The following is a 22,772-nucleotide window of genomic DNA, read 5'->3' as shown; positions in this document are numbered from 1 at the left end:
GTGGCCACCATTGACACAACATTAAGATGAGATATCTGCTTCCATTTTTTTCCCCTCTCCCTTTTTCTCCTATCACCCTAAGACCCTCTGAAATGTAATATTTTTTGATCTCTTTCTCACACTTGAGTCCACACATGCCACATATTCCTCAGTAATTCGTAGTCCCCGTACAGGAACTTGATCTCCTAATGCATCTCCGTCAGCTTGGGTTTTGCTTGCATTGATTGGCAACCAAACTAGCTCCTGGACAACAGAGTAATTCCACTATTAGTGCTGGGAACAAAGACAGAAAAAAAGGCAAGAACAGAGGGATATTTGAAATACCCTCTCTCTTCTTCATGCCTATTTCCTGCCACTGCACCACTGTGGATACAAGCAGGATGCCCTCAACATGGTCTCATCGGAGAATTATCTAGAAAGAGGTAGATCCTCTCACTACCATTTGAGGCTCATTGTCATCGTTCCCACTAAGCAAACAGAAAAAAGTTACAGAAGTACACACAGGTATGATATAGAAAATAAGAAAGAAGTTAGTAATGGTGGACCTGGAACTGAACTGGAGCATAGCAGTCACGGAGATTTTGAGTAGAAGGCTGGACTTAATAATCTTAAGAGTTCTTTTCCAACCTTACTGATTCCATGATTCTATACAATCTTTTAGATATCTGTTTATTTTTGCAATAAATCAAATTTAGAGACTGTTTTAAGAAATCTTTGACTTCCCACAGGTATGCTACAGACCAGCACTGTGATTCTGAATGCATTTAGGGTTCAGAAGCCAAAAAGCAGTGCTTCCAAAAGGGTTTGTTTCAGATTCTGCCCCACTAGCAATAACTTGACACTGGTTTTAACTTCACTAAAAAAAAAAAAGAAAATAAATTAAAAAACAATCAAATAGATTAAGATAAAAAGAAAAACTAAAACAAAACAAAACAAAAATTAAATAATCTCCCAGTAAACTTCATAAAGGTCAGGATTTCACAAACATAAGCTAGCTGACATTCTTGTGGGGACAGCACAGAGAGCTGAATACTCCCAGAAGTTATTTTCTACACCTAAGACTCAGAGCAGTTCAATTTTTGCTACTCTTGCAGCACACTGTTCAGGTCAGACCAGCTGAAGTGTTATCACGATAGAGAATGTGATAAATCTGACCTGTCATTTCATTTCAATGTTTGTGTTTCAGCTTCAGCTGCCTGCTGAAAACTTACAAAGAAATGTTGCTATACATACATAAACATTATATACCCATTATGCTGTTTTCCATTTATCTTGAGCATTACAAAGAGAGAAATATCTATAGAAAAGCATATCTAAGTTTGATGCATTCCCATACCCACGACTCCATTTGTTCTAAAAAAAAAAAAAAACCACAAATACAAAAAAATAAATCCAGGGAAAAAAAACCCACAGAAATATTTATGGAATCTTTTCAACAATCTCTAAAGCCCCTTCATTTCTTTGGTAATGACTATCACATTACCTTGAATCTGACTCCCTCTTCCAGCACAATATATCCTTGAGAAGGGGTCAAGTCCACTGATGGTTCTGAAGAATTAATTTCACTTACAAGATACTGAACAGTCACAGTGCCAAATATCCCCTGAGGAGGTTCTCTAATAATGTTTAATACTGCAACACTCTCCATCAAATGGAGAGCTGTTTGCTCTCTTAGGAAGAAGTGATCGCTGTTATTGAATGACAAAACTCCATGGCCATCATCATTGGCAAGTATAGTAATTGTGGCTTTAGAGAAAGAAATCATGGAAATATTAAATATACAAGTACTAATTAACATAGTAAAATAGAAATAGACAAATATTAATTATTGTAGTAAAATATAATTGTACATATATGTATACATACATATAAGAAAATAGGTATGTATACATATAAGAAAATAAGTATGTGTGTATATATATATAAATAAAATACATAATTTAAAAAAATATATATAAATTAAATACATATAAACACAAATCCATTTTTACTTTAGTTTTTCATACAATGCTTTTAAGTCCATGACATTACTTGTAGAGAATATGTACTTTCTTTATCTAGGAAGATTGGTAGACAGAAAGAATCTAGACTCTTTAATTAAAAAGTTGACCTCCACATTTTCTGATTCCTTATTTTACATATTATAATGTAAAGTGAATAGATTTCATAGACATATTTAAGAGCTTTGCAAAGGAGCACAAAGGTCTAGCATAGCAGTGAAATGGTGTTTTCTGAAACATGACAAATCAGAAGAATTGAATTTAAATGACCAACACATAATTCTAAATAATAAAAAACATCAAAAACTAAGTTTTACCTGCTGTGCTCTCCCCTAATTCCAGGCCCAAAGAAGGATTTGTCAAAATTAACTGGAACCTCTCATCACCCTCAGGGATATCATCATCCAAAATTGTAACAACAACGGACTTATTCCTTTCTCCATCAGCAAAAAAAAGGGTCTGGCATTGAAACACAGAAAACATTGAATACTTAACAGCTGTTAATATACACAGAATTTTTCAACTAAAGCAAAACGGAATTGTCTCATTGTGGTGGGCTGAAATTTCTCCCCCAATATTATATTTGCCAGACCAGCTCAGGTGGAAGCAAATGAAAGCTGTATTTACAGGGAAAACTGCAATCTACAATGGAATGCAATCAATATGTACAAAATATACAGTATTTACAATTAATAAACAACACAAGAACCACCCTGGTCAAAAGACCAGGGAAGCTGTCTCTCTGCCCCCCCATTCCCTGTCCAAAAGGGAGAAAAGATCAGAGAAAGTTGCTGTTAGACTTAACCAAAAGAATGAAGCCAAGGTCAAGTAGAAGCAAGTTAGTATCTCTCCAGAGAGAAATGAAGCAAGAAGAGACGAGAAGAAGGAATTGTTTTGGTGCAACCAATCTTATGGTAGATATCTCTCCAATGGAATCATTTAGAATTGTCTGTATTTCCCTTTTCTTGCCCAACAGTGATTTATTTACATTTTACTACTTTTCTGCTCAAGATCTGTGAAAAAATTTTAAAGGCATAGCCTAAAACTACCACACTCATACAAGAAGAATGAGGAGGCAAAAAGAGCTGTAATATCTGTATCTCTTAAAAACTGAGTAAAACAGAAGTTAAAAATAAGAAACCTCACATGGAATCTTACATGAACCTGTCTAAAACTCTATTTCAGATAGACACTTGAAAGCTTACAATATGTCTTATTTAAAAAGAAATAGGAAAATAAGGTGACTTTAAAAGAAATAGTAAACCAAGATAACTAATTTTATCTCATTCTATACATACGACCAAAAGACATGGAAAGTTCTTGCTACCCTACTGATTCAAGACATCCTTTTCAGGAAGCTGAAGGAATAAAAAGACCTAGAGTTAAGAATTTGATTCTTACCCTTGAGGTCACGTCAAAATCCAAACCTAGCTGTGCCTCCAAATTTTGGGCATAAAAAAACACAGACACATTGCCATACGTTCCTTTGTTTCGCAATACCATTACTGTCAGGTTCCTATGAGATTCATCAACTTCAAAACTAAAACAAAAAGGAAAGAAAAATCACAGCATGCTCTTTTGAAGAAGACAGTTATATTTTTCACTTTGAACCATCATTACATCATTACAGTGTTGGCATCACTATAATTGTCTAACATAACCTTTTTACCCTTGTTCCTTATCCTAATGGAATGCAGCTATAGCAGGTCGTGCTATTCTTCCTGCTTATTCACAGCAGATTAATCCTGTCTGTGTTCATGGATGCTTTCTTCCTAGCTCCTAGAAAGTAGTCAGAGCAAAAGATCTGAGAGATGCTAGCATGTGTACATACATGGATGCAGAGGCTGGAACACTGAGTGGAGTGAAAGTAATTTCATGGTAGCCTAAGATTTCTGAATAAACATCCTGCCAACATTTGGGTTTCAGTGTGGGAATTATCCTACACTTTCCATTTCAACTGAACTGAAGGATGCTTTGCCATCTCAAAAGACCTGGCCCTATTACCCCATGAGTAGGGCCACAAGGATGATCAGAGAGCTGGAGCACCTCTCCTATAAGGACAGACTGAAGGAGTTGGGGCTGTTCAGTCTGGAGAAGAGAAGGCTCCGAGGTGACCTAATTGTGGCCTTCCAGTATCTGAAGGGGGCCTACAAGAAGGCTGGGGAGGGACTTCTAAGGATCTCAGGTAGTGATAGGACTAGGGGGAATGGAATGAAACTGGAGGTGGGGAGATTCAGGCTGAATGTGAGGAAGAAGTTCTTCACCATAAGAGTGGTGAAGCCATGGAATGCGTTGTCCAGGGAGGTGGTTGAGGCCCCGTCGCTGGAGGTGTTTAAGACCAGGCTGGACGAGGCTCTGGCCAGCCTGCTCTAGTGTGGGGTGTCCCTGCCCATGGCAGCGGGGTTGGAACTAGATGATCCTTGTGGTCCCTTCCAACCCTGACTGATACTATGATACTGTTCTTAATGGGAGATTTACTGCTGACTGAAGATCAAAATAACTGGGCAAATCAAATCACCAACTGACACAGTGAGTTCATCAAGGAGACAAGACTTACTTGGTACTTTCCCATTCAATTACTCCGCTTACTCCATCATTAGCATCAATAATAATTTGAGAAGCTAAACCTTCCACATCTATGTCAAAATGAAAAAAGAAAAACAAACGTCAATTTTCATGATTTTCAAGAATAATACAAATATTTCTTAAATCTCTACTATATTTTGTAGAAAAAAAACCCAAATTATCATTTTTGTTCCAAAATGGTAGTGGGCAAGATAATTGGAAAGGCTCAATGGAAACCTGCCCTCCCTACCCCACTATGGGAACTGCAACACAGTGCCTGGAATTATCACTGTTACATTCTCAGTAATGCACTCAGTCAAAAAAGGCTAGGGAAAATTCAGAAAGCAAATCACAACATAAAAAAAAAAAAAATAAAGAAAATGTCAAAAGCAACTTTTGTTGTGGGATCTTAATTTATCTTCATTGTGCATGTTTATTATGATGGTATTCAACATTTTGCAGACTGACATTCTGAATATGGGAGTTAAAATGACTCAGAAAGAATAATAAATGATCCAGTATTTCATCTCCTGTTTGTGTACCAGTATGTGATCACAAACCTTACTGACACACACCTCACATTCTGCTAAAAATACAGATTATTCATTTCTTTCATGCTGTTTAGGTACTGTAAGTCCGAAAACACGTAGGTACCTGCACAGTAACTCTGAAAGGTTATTGTACGCATTGTACTCTGAGAACAACAAAGAACAGATTCATGCCAAAAGTGCCTGCTGATTTCAAGGATTACCACCTGACAGTCAAGAACTTGATTATTCTGAGAAAATAGTGTCTTAATTTGTTGAGATAACAACAGTACTGCCTGACTACCTTAATTTACTCCAATTTAGTTGTTGTAAGACTTAAAAATTTCTACAATTAATCTGACTCCACTGAATGTACCAGCACCAGAACAAGAGAACACAGCCTCAAGCTGCACCAGGGGAAGTTTAGGCTTGAGGTGAGGAGAAAGTTCTTCACAGAGGAAGTTATTAGCCATTGGAATGGGCTGCCCAGGGAGGTGGTGGAGTCACTGTCCCTGGAGGTGTTCAAAAGGGAATCTAGCAGTCATGTGGTCTGTGGTGACAGGTTGGACTTGATGATCTTTGAGGCCTTTTCCAACCTTGTTGATTCTATAATTCTATAGTAAATATACTATGTTCAGACACACAGGAAGGATTTCTATCAGTTCAGGTAAAACTGAATAAAAAGTCATTGCCATGAATCCAGACCTGTCATTATGAGGATGCACTGAAGATCAGCAGCAGCTTCAAAACCTCTACACAAAGAGCAGACATATTATTGAGGTTTAGAAATACAGAGGGAGAGGCAGTGACTGCAGACCTCAGCTTCACTCCTGACTCACATTTTCACCTTGTCATGTCAGAGACTGATCGGTTCACCTAGGATCTGTAATACTTTTCTTTCAACATTAGACCTATTTCAGGTCTGGCCTCTTCCCCTCTTTCTCCTCCTTCCCTTCTCTCTCCTTCTCCTGCACCTTTTTGTATCCATTTTTCCCACTTTGTTGTTGCTGTTGTTGGGTTTTGGGATTTTGGGTTGGTTTTGAATTCCTTGGACCTTTTGTATTTGGGTCAGGCCCTTTCTTCCACCTCTTCTAGAAGATGGGAGGAAGAAGAGCATGGAGAAAACAAAAGAAATGTCTTTATGCTTGTTGTTCCTCCTTATCATCAAAACTAAGTCCACTTAAGTGCAATGTGTTCAACCCTACATTGCAGATGTACCAGGCTTTCTACTACTCCACATACTACATGGACGTGGTGACGGCAGGAAGAGCACATACAACATATTCTATATGTGTGGGGCTGCACATGCCTGTGTGATGTGCAGAACACACATACCTTTTGATGCTAGTCACTTCCTAGAAATATCTTGTATAGGGTATGGGATTGATACAAATCCTAAGCAAATACACTGCACCATCAAGGAGTTAAATTACTAATCATAACCCATCAAAATATATCTCAGGGAAAACAAGGTTAGAAAAAGAGTCTCATAACAGAATTCATAGTGATATTTTACAATGAGGACGAGTTTTTTTCTTCATGGGTCAAAAGTGTATTTTCATCCTAAGTATATTTAACCCACTGCAGATATCACTGCATGAATGGTAGTGATACAGAGACTTCCAACCTCTTACAACACAAGGTGAGACTATACCGGTTAGTTCAGAAAAATCCTTTGCACTTATATATTGCTTCTTTTATGCTTTAGACTTCTCTAATCACACCCCAGCCTCTACAAATCAGCAATGAGTCTTGCAAGTTACCTTTCAATCTGTAATGGATTAATTCTGTCACTTCTATAGGCATGCAAAGAAAAGGGAAAAGAGTCGAAGAAGGTGTTAGAAATAATCAGTGTAACTAGTTCGTGGTACTACAGAACAATCCAACTGTCCTTGAAGCTAATAGTAGCTGTGCTAATGAATTCAGAAGCAGAACAAGGAGCTAAATGAGCTAATGATAAATGAAAGAGTATGAAAATGATAGAATATTACTCCTCAAAGTAAATGTGATAAAGAGCATCAAAAAGAGATTTCTTTTTTTTTTTAAGAATGAACAAAGTAATCACACAAAGTAAATTTTTTGGACATTTTTGTTTTCATTATGTGCTTGGAAATAGAGATCAGATTAACACATTGCCAATAAAACTTCTCAGAGCATGGCACTCTCCAACTGTTAATTACTAACTTCTTTAGAAAGACTGCCTTATAAATTTTAGAAATCTTTAAATAAAAAGCAAGTGTAACAATCACTATGTTTGATATTCTACAAAGCTTCTTTCAGAATACTCTGTCTCATATTGGAACAGCTAGCAGGTAAGTGGAATTAATTACAGTACACCAGAGTTCTATAACCTGCATGAAATTTTCTGTCAAAGGTATAGCAACAATTATTCTCTAGAAGTTCTTTTACCCAGCCTAGGTGGGGATGAAGTTGTGTGGTTCATGATGAGTTCCACTGAAGTTAAATTAACCAAGAAGAATTCTTGCACCTCTGGTACCTCATCCTGCAAAACACAAATGCAGTGCATCCTCTTTTTATTTTGCTTTAAGAAACCATCAGAGGAGTCACCAAAAAAAACAGCACACCAGGACTCTGTAATGTTACAGCAACACTGGAGTTAATTAATTTTTCATTTTCCTGAAATAATTCTCTTGTGTGTAAAATTTATTATCTTGAATGAATCACAAAGTAAGAAATTGTATTTATAGAATCACAGAATGCACTGGATTGAAGGGACCTCTAGAGGTCACCTACTCCACGAAAAAGAGTCTGCGATGACATTAAACTATAGAGGTGAATGAATTTCTGTACAATTTTAAAGACTCAACCACCGAGAAAGTTACAGCCTGTAAAAGCAATGAATTACAGTATTTTGAATATAAAAGAGTAAAGCCTTAATGATATAGATAGATTTTCACTTATGCAGAGGCAGAGCTGCTGTTATTGTTCGCCCTGTGATTTTAACACCAAGATAAAAACCATCCTTCTACATGACAGTGACATACATATAGCTTCAACTAATATATAGGCTGCAAGGTTTAGGTTCAAAAATATTCCTGTTCTGATGTCATACAGATCAGTATAGAACAGAAAAAGGTTTAGAGTTTACCTCTAGAATGGTGATATTTATGGCAGCTGATGTTTCTCCTTCTTCCAAAGTCAGTGAGCCAGAAACATCAACATAATCAGCTCCTGGTTCAGCCATGGTCCCTTCTGTCTGATTGCTTAAGGTGAGCAAACCTGGAGCTGTGGCATAGGTAATGTTGATAGCACCTGTTTGTGACAAGAAAAATACACTTTTTTTTTCTAAATTCCTGTGTAATGCTCACTGGAATAGGCAAAGAAAAGAGATCTACTGCCCATGCACAAAATTGAAAGCCTAATTGCAAAACAAGACAATTAAAAGATTAATCTGGAGCCAACAAAACTTGGTAATGTTTTTGGTGTGCCTTCAGCCCAGCTTTTTGTGATTTGTCCAACACCTCAGGACTTGAAAAATCACAGTATAACTAAGGTTGGAAGAGACCCCAAGGATCATCGAGTCCAAATCATTAAGACCAAATCTCTTCAGGTGTTTGAGGTGCTGTGGACCACACAAATATTAGGAACATCTAAAGAAATATTAATAGTAGGTTTGATGCCAAGGGAAGTAGAATGTTTCAGGAATGACTGGTATCTAAGAAAGGCTCCAAAGACAGTGCTAGGAAATACAGCTTAATAAATTGATCTTTCTTCTCAGGTAAATTGGCATAGACTTAAATAAATAATACAAACTAGTGGACATACTGATAAATGCTACTAAGGGAAAAAAAGTGAGGCATTTTTGTTATAATAATAAAGCCATCTGTTGCTAATCTGCCAGGGTAAATCAACTTGTAATTTTAAAGAGAATGATCCTAGAGAAAAAAATGACATTTGAAATTCAAAGCTAGTCTGTATGAAATAAAAATAAGGTATAGAAGAATCTTAGTTTTAATAAACAATGATGGACTTTAAGCAAGAAATCTTACATTTGCTATGGATACTTAAAGCATTCATTTCCTAGTAGCATTCCAAAAGTAAATTAGGTACTGATTGTTATTAAAAACCAAAATGGGAAAATAGAAAAATCATTAAAATGCCTCTATAGATCCATGTTGTGTGCACATCTTGAGAATTCATTCTAAATGGTCACTTCAAAACAGATGCAACAAAAGTAAGAGGTGCTGCCACCAAGGTCTAACTGTAGTCCATAAGGTATGTAGGAAATGATTACACATTACATCTCACAATACACATTAAAATTTTCAGGCAACAAATATCAAACAGTTTTCCACACACCACAGTACTTATTTCTGGAATTAAGTAAAATTTAATTTTATGGATGTTAAAACACAAATGGAATTTAAGAGGAGCAAGAAATTCTCAGAGGAGACATACAGTGTTCTGAAGGCAACTTCTTCCATTGGACATTCCTAAGCTGCCAATTTCTGGCAGTTCAGAAGGGAGATATGTGGGAATAGGTCTCCTTAAAGACTAATACTTTGAGACAAATACATTAGAAATAAAGATTGTAACAGACAACTAGTTATGTCACAGCTCCCAGACTTCATCCTGTGTGAAGGAAGGCTGTGGTTGCAGGTTTAACTAAAGCTTCATTTCCAAGCTTGCATTAAGCAGCATTAAAGATTTTTCAAAGTTTCCAGCCTCCCTGTCATGGCTTTCATTTGTCTAATGGGTACCAGCACAGAACTTCCTTTCTCTTGAAGCTATTATACAAACCTAGAGATCCAAATTCTCTGTTAATAAAAAGCTGAACCGTTTTGTTTTCTTCTGGAATTACAACTACCCTGGATGGAGAAGCAAAATTCAAGACTCCATGTGGTTCATCACTAGCTTCTACTGTCAGAACAGCTTCGTATCCTTGACTATCCAGAACAGCAGCACCTGAAGGAGAAACTCCTGCAAAAAATGATCAAAAGGACTACAGTAAAAAAAGTGTTATGCAGCTGATTGCTGTGTCATATATTTCCATTGTAATTACACCCAGATGACAGTCAGTAACTGCAAATGAAATTAAACCAAGTGCATGATATACTTATTGAATGATGTGGAATTTATGTATTTGTTTCTTTATATTCTGTAACAAATACAGTAGTAGAAAATCTCAACAGAAATTTTATGCACACTAAGTACAGTCACAACAGTATGTTAAGAAATGAGAAAATTTAATGGGCCAGTGACAAATATCAGCTTCCCTCAACTTCCTCTGTGCTAAAAGGAAGGAGAAATGTTTCCCAGAAATTACAGTACCCCAGTATCACAGTATAACTAAGGTTGGAAGAGACCCCAAGGATCATCGAGTCCAACCTCCTGTCCCAACAGACCTCATGACTAGACCATGGCACCAAGTGCCACGTCCAATCTCCTCTTGAACACCTCCAGGGACGGTGACTCCACCACCTCCCTGGGCAGCCCATTCCAATGATGAACGACTCGCTCAGTGATTCTAACTCCAGATTTAGAATTATATTCAACTTCTCAATCTCTCCATTAAGAAATTACTCCTCTTTCCAAGTTCTGCCTTGATGAGTAACTGCTAATTAATTAATAACTACTAATGAATTTATTAGTGTTATTACACATTAGTATTGATTGTCTTATCTACTATATAATATGCACATTATATGTTAGCAAGGTCAGGTTAATATTCATTGAAGGAAAGGAAACAGCTACTGAATTAGAAGCAGAACTATTGAGGTTTGAAAGCAATTAAGGAAAGCTTCAAAGACATTGTGGGATTTATATACTTAGATAGAGATAGATGGATAGATAGACAGACAGACATAGATATACACAAATACAGTTAAGGCCTGTTTCAATAAAATGTGAATGAAGTTTTCACATTTCACACCAGTTGCATAATTCTTAGTCCTGCACTTCCAAAATTGATTAATAAATATGAAAATACTGTGCTGCTAAATGGTAGTTTCATGACTTAGCAGGCTACAGGTCTGCATTACCTTCTGTTTTGACATTGTAAAGGATGATCTGATATTCTTCTTTTTCTTCAGGAATATGGTCATCCAGTAAGTGAACATACAATGTTGTATTCAATGTCTCCTATTGATTTTAATGAGAAACTGGTTAGTATTTATTGCATAAAATGTGTTGTAGGAAGTGCATTTTGAACAAAACCTCTAATAAATGTAAAGTATCTAAAAAACATAAACCCCCCTTCAGGTTAGAACTCTAAAAGGAAATGAGCAAGTAAATAACCAGATCAAGAAATAAAGACTGCTATAACAGCACACTAGTTCTGTTTGTTCAGTTTTAATTGCAGTATGCTCCTGTAGCCATTACTTTTGCTTATGGACCTACCTACCTCAGGGAAAAAAAGCGTTCCAGAATAGCTTTCAAAATTTTGTTTAACATTATGCCCTACTATTTTCCATTCAACAGTAACATTTCCCAGTCCTGGGGCAGTTCTTGCAATATGGAATTGCAGCTGCTCTCCTAGAAACAAAAGACAACATGCAGTATTTTGGAGTTTCCCCTCCTACATGTCAATTATAAAAATGAAAACCTAAATATATGCATCACAGGTAAAATAGATTTTCTGAAAGACAGGATTTTTAATAGTGAGTTTCACAATATAAAACACTTTTACTTACAACACTGAAACAAAAAACATAAAATAAATATGGGTTTAGTTCACTCTTGGATAGGACTATCAACATATGAGGGAACCTGGTGCAGATAAATAACTTCTAAAGTAAATGTCCACCAAAACATGCAGACAACAGAACAATGTAGATGTCCACCCAAACATGCACAGACAGAACAATACCTGTCTGTGAACTACACAAAACAGTACATGCTGTATGCACCATTAGAAAGTTATTAGACAAATTTTTCAATTTAAAGTTCTTTAATATTTAACCACGTTACCCACAACTTTAGATTTCTGCATTTATCAGGGAGAAGGGAGGCCTCAGACATCCTTCTCCTTATTTCAGGCTCCTCTCCCTTATTTCAGGCTACTGGAGAGAATTTTCCCCATAAAACAGTCATAGCAACACAACTGTGGCATACCTCTGCCTGTACTAAAATGCTTCTCTTGCCCTCAATAAAGTGGTTAATAAAATACACAACTTTAAAACAGTACAGATTTACTTGACAGAAATTGTTCCATAATACAATACAGGTAAAAGATAATAAAAAAAAATTATTTTCAGAACAAAAAGCTGGATACTTATTGTGAAATAAATAAAAACACTGAAACAACCTAAAGGCTTTAGTTTGGGGTTTTTTTTTTTAAATCAAAGGGAATTATGTTTTCTTGCTGGAAGAAAATACACTATTTTCAATATGACAAATAAATTGTCATCAAGCGATTTCCAAACTATAGCAGATTTATTTCAGCTCCAAATGGCCAGCATTTGATAGCATGTTATGAATAATATTTCACCACCTGAAAGTATTCAGGTAATCTTTGGGAATGAGACTGTATTAATTACTTGTGTTCATTAACAGATCTTACTTAGCCTGGCATATTGGTCACAGCTGGCTTGGTAGGCATGTCAGAACTGATAATATGGAGATAAAAAAGATGAAAAGCAGGCACACACTGGCACAGAATTAAAACAAACCATATCTAGATACATGAAACTAAAGATTATGATGTCCTTTCCATTCTGGAAAAATAAACATGTTTGTTGAGAAATAGTTCTTTCTTCAATCAGCAAATGAAATTCCTGGACAGCAAATTTCTATCTGATCATTCTTCCCTGCTCATCAGCTTACACATCAGAGATCACAATCACATCACCATGCAATACATTGATATTCCAGCAAAGGCTGCCACAAGTATACCATTAGTATAGTTATTATCCTATGCCAAACTGCATCAAACATGCAATATGTTCTTTTAAACCATTAGTAGAAACCTTAAGTCCACTTCAAATCACTGCTCTTTCTTTACTGATGACCTGGGTGAAGACATACAGTGTGTCATCAGGAATTTTGCAGATGACACCAAGTTAGGTAGAAGTGTTGATCTGCACAAGGGTAGGGATGATCTGAGAAGGCCTTGGATCAATGAGCCAAGGTTAACAGGATGACCTTCAACAGGGTCCTGCACATGGGTCACAACAATACCAAGCAATGCTACAGGTTTGAGGCAGTGTGGCTGGAGAGCTGTGTGGCAGAAAGGGACCTGGGGGTTCTAATGGACAATCAACTGACTATGAGCAAGCAGTGTGCTCAGGTGGCCAAAAAAGTCAATGGCATCCTGGCTGGGATTAGAAATGCTGTGTCCAGCAGAAGAGGTGATTGTCCCCTTATACTCAGCTCTGGCGAGGCCGCACCTTGAGTATTGTGTCCAGTTTTGGGCACTTCAATACAGGATGTGGAGGTGCTGGAGCCAGTGCAGAGAAGGGCAAGGAAGCTGTGAAGGGCCTGGAGAATAAGTCTTATGGAGAGTAACTGAAGGAGGTGGGGCTCTTCAGTTTGATAGAGAGGAGGCTCAGGGAAGACCTCACTGCTGTCTACAACTGTCCGAAAGGATGTTGTGGGGAGGCTGGTGTTGGTCTCTTCTCACAGGTAATTAGTGATAGAACAAGAGGCAACAGCCTCAAGTCGTGACTGGATAGGTTTAGGCTGGACATTAGGAAACATTGTTTCACAGAGAGAGGTCAGACATTGGAATATGCTGCCCAGGGAAGTGGTTGAGTCACCAACCCTGGATGTGTTTAAAGGTCATCTGGATGTGGTGGCTTGGGGACATGGTTTAGGGGTGAACCTTGTAGAGTAGGGTTATTGGTTGGACTTGGTAACTCTGAGGGTCTTTTCCAACCTGAATGTTTCTGTGATTCTACAGTTCTGTGAAATGCAATGTCAAAGTGACAACAGCAAAATTGCTACATTCCTAAATAACCTATCATAAAAAAGAAAAGTGTAAAATTAAAACAGCAGTTTATTGAGTCAAGAAGAGAGAAGATGTGATTGTAATCTTTATATGGGAACATTTTCTAGATTTAAAGTGAATTACAAATTGCTAGTAGAAATTTGCTTATGACTGCTAATGATGGGAGTTCTGGAATGTGGAACAAATGAAGACAAGAAAAGGAGCTTTGAAATGCAACACCAGTAGCAGCAAGGGATGATTTTCAGAAAGGAGGAAAGCACAGATGATCATGTACAAAATGGATTTGGAAAAGGTGTAGCCATCTTTTCCATAGATTTCATGTAAGAAATACATGAGGTTAAAAATTAAGCAAAATGCATTTCAATTATGCTCTCTTTGCTGGCAGGGTGATGCAACCAACTACTGTGATTCACTGTCAACAGGAAATGCGGAGATGAAAACTCACGTGAAACAGTGTGGTCAACACACAGAACCTACCTTCACGACCAATAACAGATCTTGAGGCTGTCTGGAAGCCAATAATTCCTGCCACATTGTCACTTGCCAGAATAATTACTGTGACAGTGTCAAAACTGGGCAGAATCCGGCTCCCTCCTTCAGTATGGACCAGGCTGACGATGATACTTTCATTATCTTCTGGCTCAGGATCATCTAAAATGGTCAGCGTGACCATCTTTTTTGTTTCCCCTTCAAAAGAAGAATATATACACACTTACCAGTGCATCTTTTAAAAATACTTGATTATCTCCTTTTGTAGGAAATACTTTAAAAACATTAAAAGGGACATGAAGTGTATTTGTTTATTTACTTGTCTAGGAGTTACTATATGTCAATAAGAAGGCAGTTATTAACAAAAAGTTGCATTAGAGCAATGTAATGTAGAAATCACCAGTGCAGGCAATATATGTGAAAGTCTGGAATTCTTGATTTGCATTACAATTCTATACTTGCATTTTATATGCCTGCAGAACAAGAGGACACAGCCTCAAGCTGTGCCAGGGGAGGTTTAGGAAGAAGTTCTTCACAGAAAGAGTGATTGTCCATTGGAATGGGCTGCCCAGGGAGGTGGTGGAGTCACCATCACTGGAGGTGTTTACGAAGAGACTGGATGAGGCACTTGGTGCTGTGGGTTGGCTGATTGGATGGTGTCAGGTGATAGGTTGGATGTGATGATCTTGAAGGTCTTTTCCAACCTGGTTAATTCTATTCTATTCTATTCTATTCTATTCTATTCTATAATATAATATAATATAATATAATATAATATAATATAATATAATATAATACAATATAATATAATATAATATAATATAATATAATATAATATAATATAATATAATATAATATAATATAATATAATATAATATAATATAATATAATATAATATAATATAATATAATATAATATAATATAATATAATATAATATTTTCATTAGTTTTACGACAGTTCTCTGACTTTCAAATTTAAAGTTAGAGAAGGGGAATATGGTACTTGTGAAGAAAGTTGATAAATACCTAAGTTCTGTAATGAACTATATACACTTAATGGGAATGCATTAAAATGGGCTTTCACTTTGTTAGCCTTTGTTAGTCTTCTGGACTACCAAATAATGATAATTAATCTGCAAACACGATCAATAGCCAGTCACTGTAACCTGTTACGATTTACAACACAACCCTGAGCTGTTTGTTCACAGCCCATGCATAACCTGTGTTTTATATCTATGAGGATATCAGTTTCAAAATAACCATGTTTCTTGCTACATTGTCTTTAAAAATATGTTGAAAAAAATGTTTTACTAAACTTACAACTGCTAATGTAATTACATGTCAGCCCCAGAATCACTGCTGGCAGTCCTTCTGTTGATTCAGATGATTTACGAAGATAGATAGCACACTAGAATCTTTACTACCTACTTTATTATGCCAATAAACTTATTTCAAAATAATTGTTCAATCAGCTCAGACTTTGAATATAAGATATACTTGTCATGCTGCAGGGTACTTAAGTATTGTCTGCCAATGTTCATCCTGTTTGTAGTATTTGTTTTTTTAATATGCTATGTTACAAAATCAATGCAATCTCACAAGCCAGGAAGAGATGCCATGAAAAATTAGTATGGCACTGACCACAGTTTAACAAAAAAACAAACAATTAGGCTTGATTTTTATTTCCATTATCCTTATTACAACAACTATCTTCAGCATTATTTTATATATGTATAACATTTTTATATTGTGTATACTACTATAATACATATGTTATATATAAATAATATAATAATATGTATATAAATATATATATGTGTGTGTGTTTGTGTGTGTATATGTGTGTGCATATATGTATATGTATATATATATATATACATACACACACACACACACACGTAAAAGGTAATCTTCCACTAAACCAGGCTGCTCAAGGCTTTTTCCAACCAGGCCTTGAACACCTCCAGGGAGGAGGCATCCACAGTCACCCTGGGCAACCTGTTACTCTGGGAGGTTGTGGATGCCCTATCCCTGGAGTTGTTCATGTCCAGGTTGTACAAGGCCTTCAGAAACCAGGTCCAGTGGAAGGCATCCCTGCCCATGGTCACCGAGTTGGAACTGGGTGGTCTTCAAGGTACCTTCCAACCTAAACCATTCTACAATTCTATGAATCTTCATAATGCAAACTACAAGATTTCTTTTAAAATTGTTGTTTATGGTTTTCATATTTTTTCCTTTTAGTACACTGTATGTGTTCTGCAACAAAATTCTATATATTAACAAACAATATTCTGTTGAATATATCTCCTGAGCACTCAGGTTTAGCCTAAAAATAAGATACCACTTAACAGAGGACTGAGTGCTTGCCAGGTTCCTTTTACTGTTTTATGCAACAGAAACTAGAGCAAGACCTTGCCTTACCTTCTGCAAACACCAGAATCTCACCGACACCTACAAAATCCAAGTTTGGGGTAGCAGTACCACCAACCACACGCCATTCCACTGTCACCTGTCCCAGGCTGCCTTCTGTCCTGTGTATCATTAGCTGCACATTGGTCTGAGGCCGCTCTTCTACTTCAATATACAGACCTTCCTGCGTTGCATTGGGACTTACACTGTAGATCTTAAATACTCCAAAGGCATCCCCGTTCATCATTATGATAACTGTGGAAGTATTTGGCTGTCCTATAGTTGGTTGATTTTTTAAGCTGGCTGAGATGTTCATTAGTTCAACTTTCAAAAGGCATATAGTGAACTTCTCATCCAGCTCTGGCAGACTGTCAGGGAGTATGGTAACTGTGAGATTCGCAAACTCTTCCCCTTCCTTCATTATGGCCCACTGTCCCGTAACAGATTCATAATCGCTACCAGCGATGGCTTGTGCGCTGAAGAGGACAGATGTACTGGTGATGTTCTTTTTGTAGGTCCAGAATCCTGAAGTGTTAGTTAATGGGCTGATCTGTGATGTCATCCAAAGGCAAAGAGGAATCTCAGAGGCACTGGAAAATGTAAAGGCTGAACAGGCTTGTTCTTTTAGGCACTGGGTTGCACAGGCATACAGTGGGTCGCTCGCTTCTGACACATTCACTCTGGTCTTGGATGGCTGGTCAGGAATTCCTTGCACAGGAGACTCGTACCAGGCCAGGATATCCTGACCTTGTTCAATGGCAAGAGCTACAACATCAATCTCAGAAGTGCTGTACAACAGCTGCAGCTGACCAAACCTTCCCCCACTAAAAGACATTGAAATTAAAAAGTCACATTAGTTGGTGAAATAACTACATCTAATATTCTCTGCATGCTTCTGGGTTAAGAACAGTGAATAAAATCTGCTGACTCTTTATGAACTACTGAAAAATTTCAAAAAGTTAATTAAAGTAGATTCCCTTGAAGATAATAACAGAATGACTGAGCTGTCATTTTTGGTGGGTAGCAAGTTGTAGTGGTTTGAGCTAGTCTCCAGCTTAGATACTGGCTGTAATTAGGAAAATTCCAGAGACATTTGAGTGTAAGATAAAGAATGTAAGGAGTGATATACAAAATTGTAACAATAGATAGGTTAATATAATTCCATTGGTGTATTGAAAACTCTGTGTCTGGCAGCACGGTTTGATTGATCTCTCTTTGCCTCTTTACTCTTTGCTGCTCTGCTTTGGCTCAGGGCAGCGCTATTCCCTCTGACTTCAGTGGCTTCTCTGTTTTTGCTTCTCTAAAGGTAGAAGGCAGAAGGGGTGGGGAGGGGGACAAGAGGGATCATGTGGCTTGTATAGACGTCTTGGGGCCCTCTGTCCCCAGGAGGGGACAAAAAGCTAAATAAAAGGTACAGGGGGGTCTTGTGCTGTTGCTATCCTATAAGTGCACGTTTATTACTTACTATACTGTTACATTTGGTTTCTTTTGTAAATACAATTTCATTTTTACTTCCAAGTGTGGTGAAATCTTCTCTCTGGGGCAGATTTTGGAAAAATAAGTAATTGGGGGACGCTAATTCAACCCGTAACACAAATTTGATTACCTACAGCTTGGGTAGCAATCTGTTAAGAATGAATGTTTGCAAACATTTGTTTCTAGGATATAACTTCCTAGGGAAGGCAAGGAAGAAAAAGCCTGTGCTGTCCAACCTTGTCATCTTTCCACCCAGGTGTCCTGAGGATATCATAGCACCTGTTTCTTTTCCATCCCAAAAGGGTTGACCAACATTTTCCCCCAGTTCAAATCACAAGCGCAGGCTTTTGTGTAGCCTTAAATTATTTGATGATTAAACAGGCAAAAGGAAACTTCAAGTACACTGTGTATATTAGGTTTACATTATGAGTTGGACTTGATGATCTTAAAGGTGTATTCAAACCAAAGCATTTCTATGATTATTTGAAAATTAGATTTAAATACTTTTTTGTGTATTTCTAACAAGCAGAAATCTGGTTCAAAACCAATGTATATGTTTTTGTAATAAAATACAGGAAATAAACCTGTGCTGTGCTGGCAGATCAAGAAATTGATGCAAATACTTATACAAGAGAAGAACTGCATTCAAAATCATAGCCAAGATGAAAAAAAAGACATATAGATATAGATAAAACAAACATTATACAAACCTTCTCCTGACTGTTATATTTGCAAGCAAATTTCTTTCTAGTGGCTCCTGAATTCGATATAAGGATTGATGAAAGAAAACTGTGCCATAAGGATTATCATTGGCAGGTATTGTAATATTTGCCACACCATCTAGCCCAATAGCACCACCATTGGAGGCCTGAGTTAATTCTACATGGACAATCTCAAAAAGAAAAAAGAAAAACAAAAATAAAAAGAAATAATGCAGCTAAACAATTGTTGGTATTTCTAATAGTAATCACAAGCAAAGTAAAATCTGAACTTCTTGCACCTTCCTGAGAGGACATCCTCATTTTCGCTTTGCACACATTTCTGTAACAAGTTAAAACTCTTAACACTACTCAAGAAATGCTTAACTGCTGTACTTACTTCTTCTATTTCTGGAATGTCATCAGCAAGGATTTCCAACACCAACATCTGAATTGCTTCCCCAGGGGCAAAAGTAATATTACCCGAGGCAACCTGCAAGTCAGCATGAGCAGGATGTCCATTGATGGTAGCAACCCACTCAACAGTGACATTACCAAGTGTCCCAGCATTGCGGATTATTGGCAGATTCACAGTCACTGATCCAACTTCAGGCTCCTCCACAGTGAACTTGGTAAACTGGAAGACTAAAGTACAGCACAGAGGGATGCACTTTGTTAACAGCAAAACTGCAAGTAAATATATCAGCTCCTGAAGCACATAGTTTCATTTCACCAGATTACATGCACTTGCGGCGGTAAAGCACTTTAAAACAGATTTAAATGTCAAAACTTTCATTTACAGAGAAAATTAATATGGAAATTAAGCCCTCAAGGCTACCCATGAGCTGTTTCTTAGCACTTGCAAGACTATTTCACAATTATTACCAGCAAGGAAACTTCTTAGCAGCTCTGACATCACTTAATAAGGAGATAAGTCAACATATTCCATCTAAAATGGTTTTGAGTACAAGCCTTCCACATATGAAACTTTCAGTTTTTAAGTACTAAAGTAATCAAAATAATCAATTATTTGTTTCCTTTTTTTTTTTGTCTCTCTCTACCTTCTTCTACTGACAAATGGAACAAGAGGCATTAAGTAGGATATTGTTGGGAAGAAGGGTCAATCAAAAGAAAAGAGAGAAAAAAAATACACCAAAGCCAGATCCCTAAAATATCATTACTTTAAGTATAAAAACCTATGTAATTTTGGAAAGTACACAGAGTGCACTTTGTTGATCGTGCAGGGCAGAGAAAAAAACAAACACTAAAGCACCTGACATAAACCAAGAGAATGAAATTTTACATCCTCTTTGTCTTTTCAAATTTCCCCAGATTTTTAAATCTGCTTCAGCTAACTGTCTGGTAAAACAAAGTCATGAAAGTTTTTAAGCAACAGATGTTGGAATAAAGATTTTGGCTTAAACCTCTTTGGGGCCACTCACTCTAAGAAAGGTACAGGACATAGTTCAGTGGGCATGGCAGTGTTACACTGGCGGTTGGACTTGATCTTAGAGTTCTTTTACAACTAAAACAATCCTTCAATTCTATGCTTCTGCTGCAGAAATGCAGCACTTAAAATAGCTCAAAAATCTCTTGGAGACATTTCAAAACCTTGCTACATCACCTTTTTTTGTTGTTGTTATAGGAAAGCACTATTACTATTACTGTTTAATTACATGTTCTAATTTAATTTATCTTATCTTTTCCCTTTATTGTTTTCATCCAGGCTTTCTCTTTGTATTGTAAGTTTTTCTATGCAGTTGTCCAGTATCAGCTCAACCATAAATCACAGTAAAAATGTTAAAAAAATAAAAAGGGGAGAAAATATGCAAATAAGACCCATTTACCAAAGGATCCAAATGGGTCATCTGAAGCCTCGATAGTTATGATTGCCCTAGTCAAAGATCCAAGCAAGGCTCCTCCTGTTGTTTGATTCAGCAGCTGAACATAAAATGATTCCTCAACTTCAGGATTGATATCATTAATTATATAAATTGGCACTGCTTTACTTGTTTCTCCTTCTAGTAGGACAACATCTGATGAGGCTACACTGTAGTCTTCACCTAGATTTGTAGACAAAAAAAAAACAACACAAAATAACAAACCCTGTAATATTAATATATTGTGGTTCAGGATATTGAACATCAATAATACTTGTATTCTCCTTGCACTGACACATGCATTGCTCCATGGTTTTATGGTTGGCCTTTTTTTTTAGATTCAGACTCAGACAACCCAGTCTTTTTTATTCCCCATTGCATTTTAGATATCTGGATGGAATAAAATAAAACTTGGCCTGGCTAAAACAGAGTTTGTATTGTTAGAATAAGAGACAGTTACAAAAGGTCCATTATTGTCTGTCACTGACAACATCACACCACCAAAGTGTTTCTGTCTTTCATTTCTAAATGCTTTCTGGCTTTGCAAGAGATAAAAGTGAACAGAAGCACTTCTGTAAAAGTAGGTTTTAGCAAAGGGCACATTTTGTGTGAGGACCTCACTTCAGGCAAACTTGTCTAATGTCTAGATGAACAGCTCTGATATGCTAGATAATGGCTCTGCTTCAGAAACTAATTAAAAACAGACTCTGACAGCAATCTAGCTACACTCTTATTTAGAAAAGTCAGTTACATGGAAAGGAAACCAAAGTACCACTCCTCAGGGCATGTACCACCCACCTACTCAGTTTTAGAAAAAAAGTGAAATTCAGTGGGTTTGATGTATAACCATTTCAGTGGGTTTGACCCTGCACACTTCTTAAGTTTGGTCCTTTCTTTAAGTCGTTTCCCCATAGCAGGGGCAAGCTGGAGAATCTAACCTTCCACTTTAAGAAGTTCAAGTCTGCTTGGGTTTTGCCTGGTTTTGCCTGTTTGTTTTACAGCTGAATCCCCAGCTCTCACTTCCTCCCAAGCAAGTTCACCATGGTGGATTTAAATACATACAGAAGACTAAAAACTAGCCACACATACTACTACACTATTTTTTATTTATATTAATTTTTTTAAGAGGTGGTGGGATACTAGAGAAACAACCAGTCCAATTCTTCCACTCATTTCTGTTGAGAGATCATCCAGTGATGATGTCCCAGAGCTTTCTAAAGACTGATGCATGATCTCTCCCATAGGACTGTGACTCCTATTTGCTAGGCAAAGGGAAGTATATCACTAATTTTATTTTTGTACTTGTACAACAGTGCATTCAATACACACTTATTGGCTTTGACTGCTCTAAGCATACATTATGCTCTTTTGATTTAACAGAGTCCTCAAGCTCCTTCTATTCTGATTTCTTACCAGCTGTTGCAGTTATTGGCACAGCTTTAAATTTCACAGAAACATCTGCAAATAATCCCCCAGTTCTGGTCACGTTAATGATTGGTCCAACATAATTTTCAGCAACTCGCACAGTTGAAGCTGAAAGCTGAAGTGTTCCAAAAGCATCATCATTGGCATTGATAATTACATGAGCTATTGTCTCACCCACTAATCCAAGTCGAGGAGAATTTACAACTGAAAGGTAAAGAAAACTTAGTGAGGAGTTGACTGAGATTCCTGCTCTCTACAGCTACAAAATTCATAGACATACAGGTCAGTTTAGTCACTAGTCACCACTGGTTTCAACAAAAACATGGGGTTTATAACTTCACAAAGTGTAACTACAACAAACTGCACCAACATACTTCTGGCCTTTGAATTATATT

At 37.0% G+C, this 22,772-nt stretch overlaps 1 protein-coding gene across 1 annotated transcript in view; it reads right to left on the bottom strand.

The window, feature by feature from the left end:
• Positions 1 to 22,772, bottom strand: part of ADGRV1 (adhesion G protein-coupled receptor V1) — a 394,890-nt gene that overhangs the window by 298,003 nt on the left and 74,115 nt on the right. Inside the window, exons 29-44 of the mRNA XM_054177896.1 lie at positions 22,366 to 22,581; positions 20,920 to 21,135; positions 19,473 to 19,717; positions 19,085 to 19,266; positions 16,911 to 17,722; positions 14,478 to 14,687; positions 11,457 to 11,587; positions 11,095 to 11,194; positions 9,854 to 10,033; positions 8,202 to 8,365; positions 7,502 to 7,595; positions 6,856 to 6,885; positions 4,558 to 4,636; positions 3,402 to 3,540; positions 2,318 to 2,459; positions 1,484 to 1,746 (exon numbers count right to left, since the gene is read on the bottom strand). Coding sequence (XP_054033871.1) covers positions 1,484 to 1,746; positions 2,318 to 2,459; positions 3,402 to 3,540; positions 4,558 to 4,636; positions 6,856 to 6,885; positions 7,502 to 7,595; positions 8,202 to 8,365; positions 9,854 to 10,033; positions 11,095 to 11,194; positions 11,457 to 11,587; positions 14,478 to 14,687; positions 16,911 to 17,722; positions 19,085 to 19,266; positions 19,473 to 19,717; positions 20,920 to 21,135; positions 22,366 to 22,581 — 3,203 coding nt within the window. The remainder of the gene's footprint in view (positions 1 to 1,483; positions 1,747 to 2,317; positions 2,460 to 3,401; positions 3,541 to 4,557; positions 4,637 to 6,855; positions 6,886 to 7,501; positions 7,596 to 8,201; positions 8,366 to 9,853; positions 10,034 to 11,094; positions 11,195 to 11,456; positions 11,588 to 14,477; positions 14,688 to 16,910; positions 17,723 to 19,084; positions 19,267 to 19,472; positions 19,718 to 20,919; positions 21,136 to 22,365; positions 22,582 to 22,772) is intronic.

The sequence above is a fragment of the Dryobates pubescens genome, chromosome Z, assembly GCF_014839835.1.
Source record: "Dryobates pubescens isolate bDryPub1 chromosome Z, bDryPub1.pri, whole genome shotgun sequence".
NCBI lineage: Eukaryota > Metazoa > Chordata > Aves > Piciformes > Picidae > Dryobates > Dryobates pubescens.
This window is presented reverse-complemented; position numbering and strand designations above follow the sequence as displayed.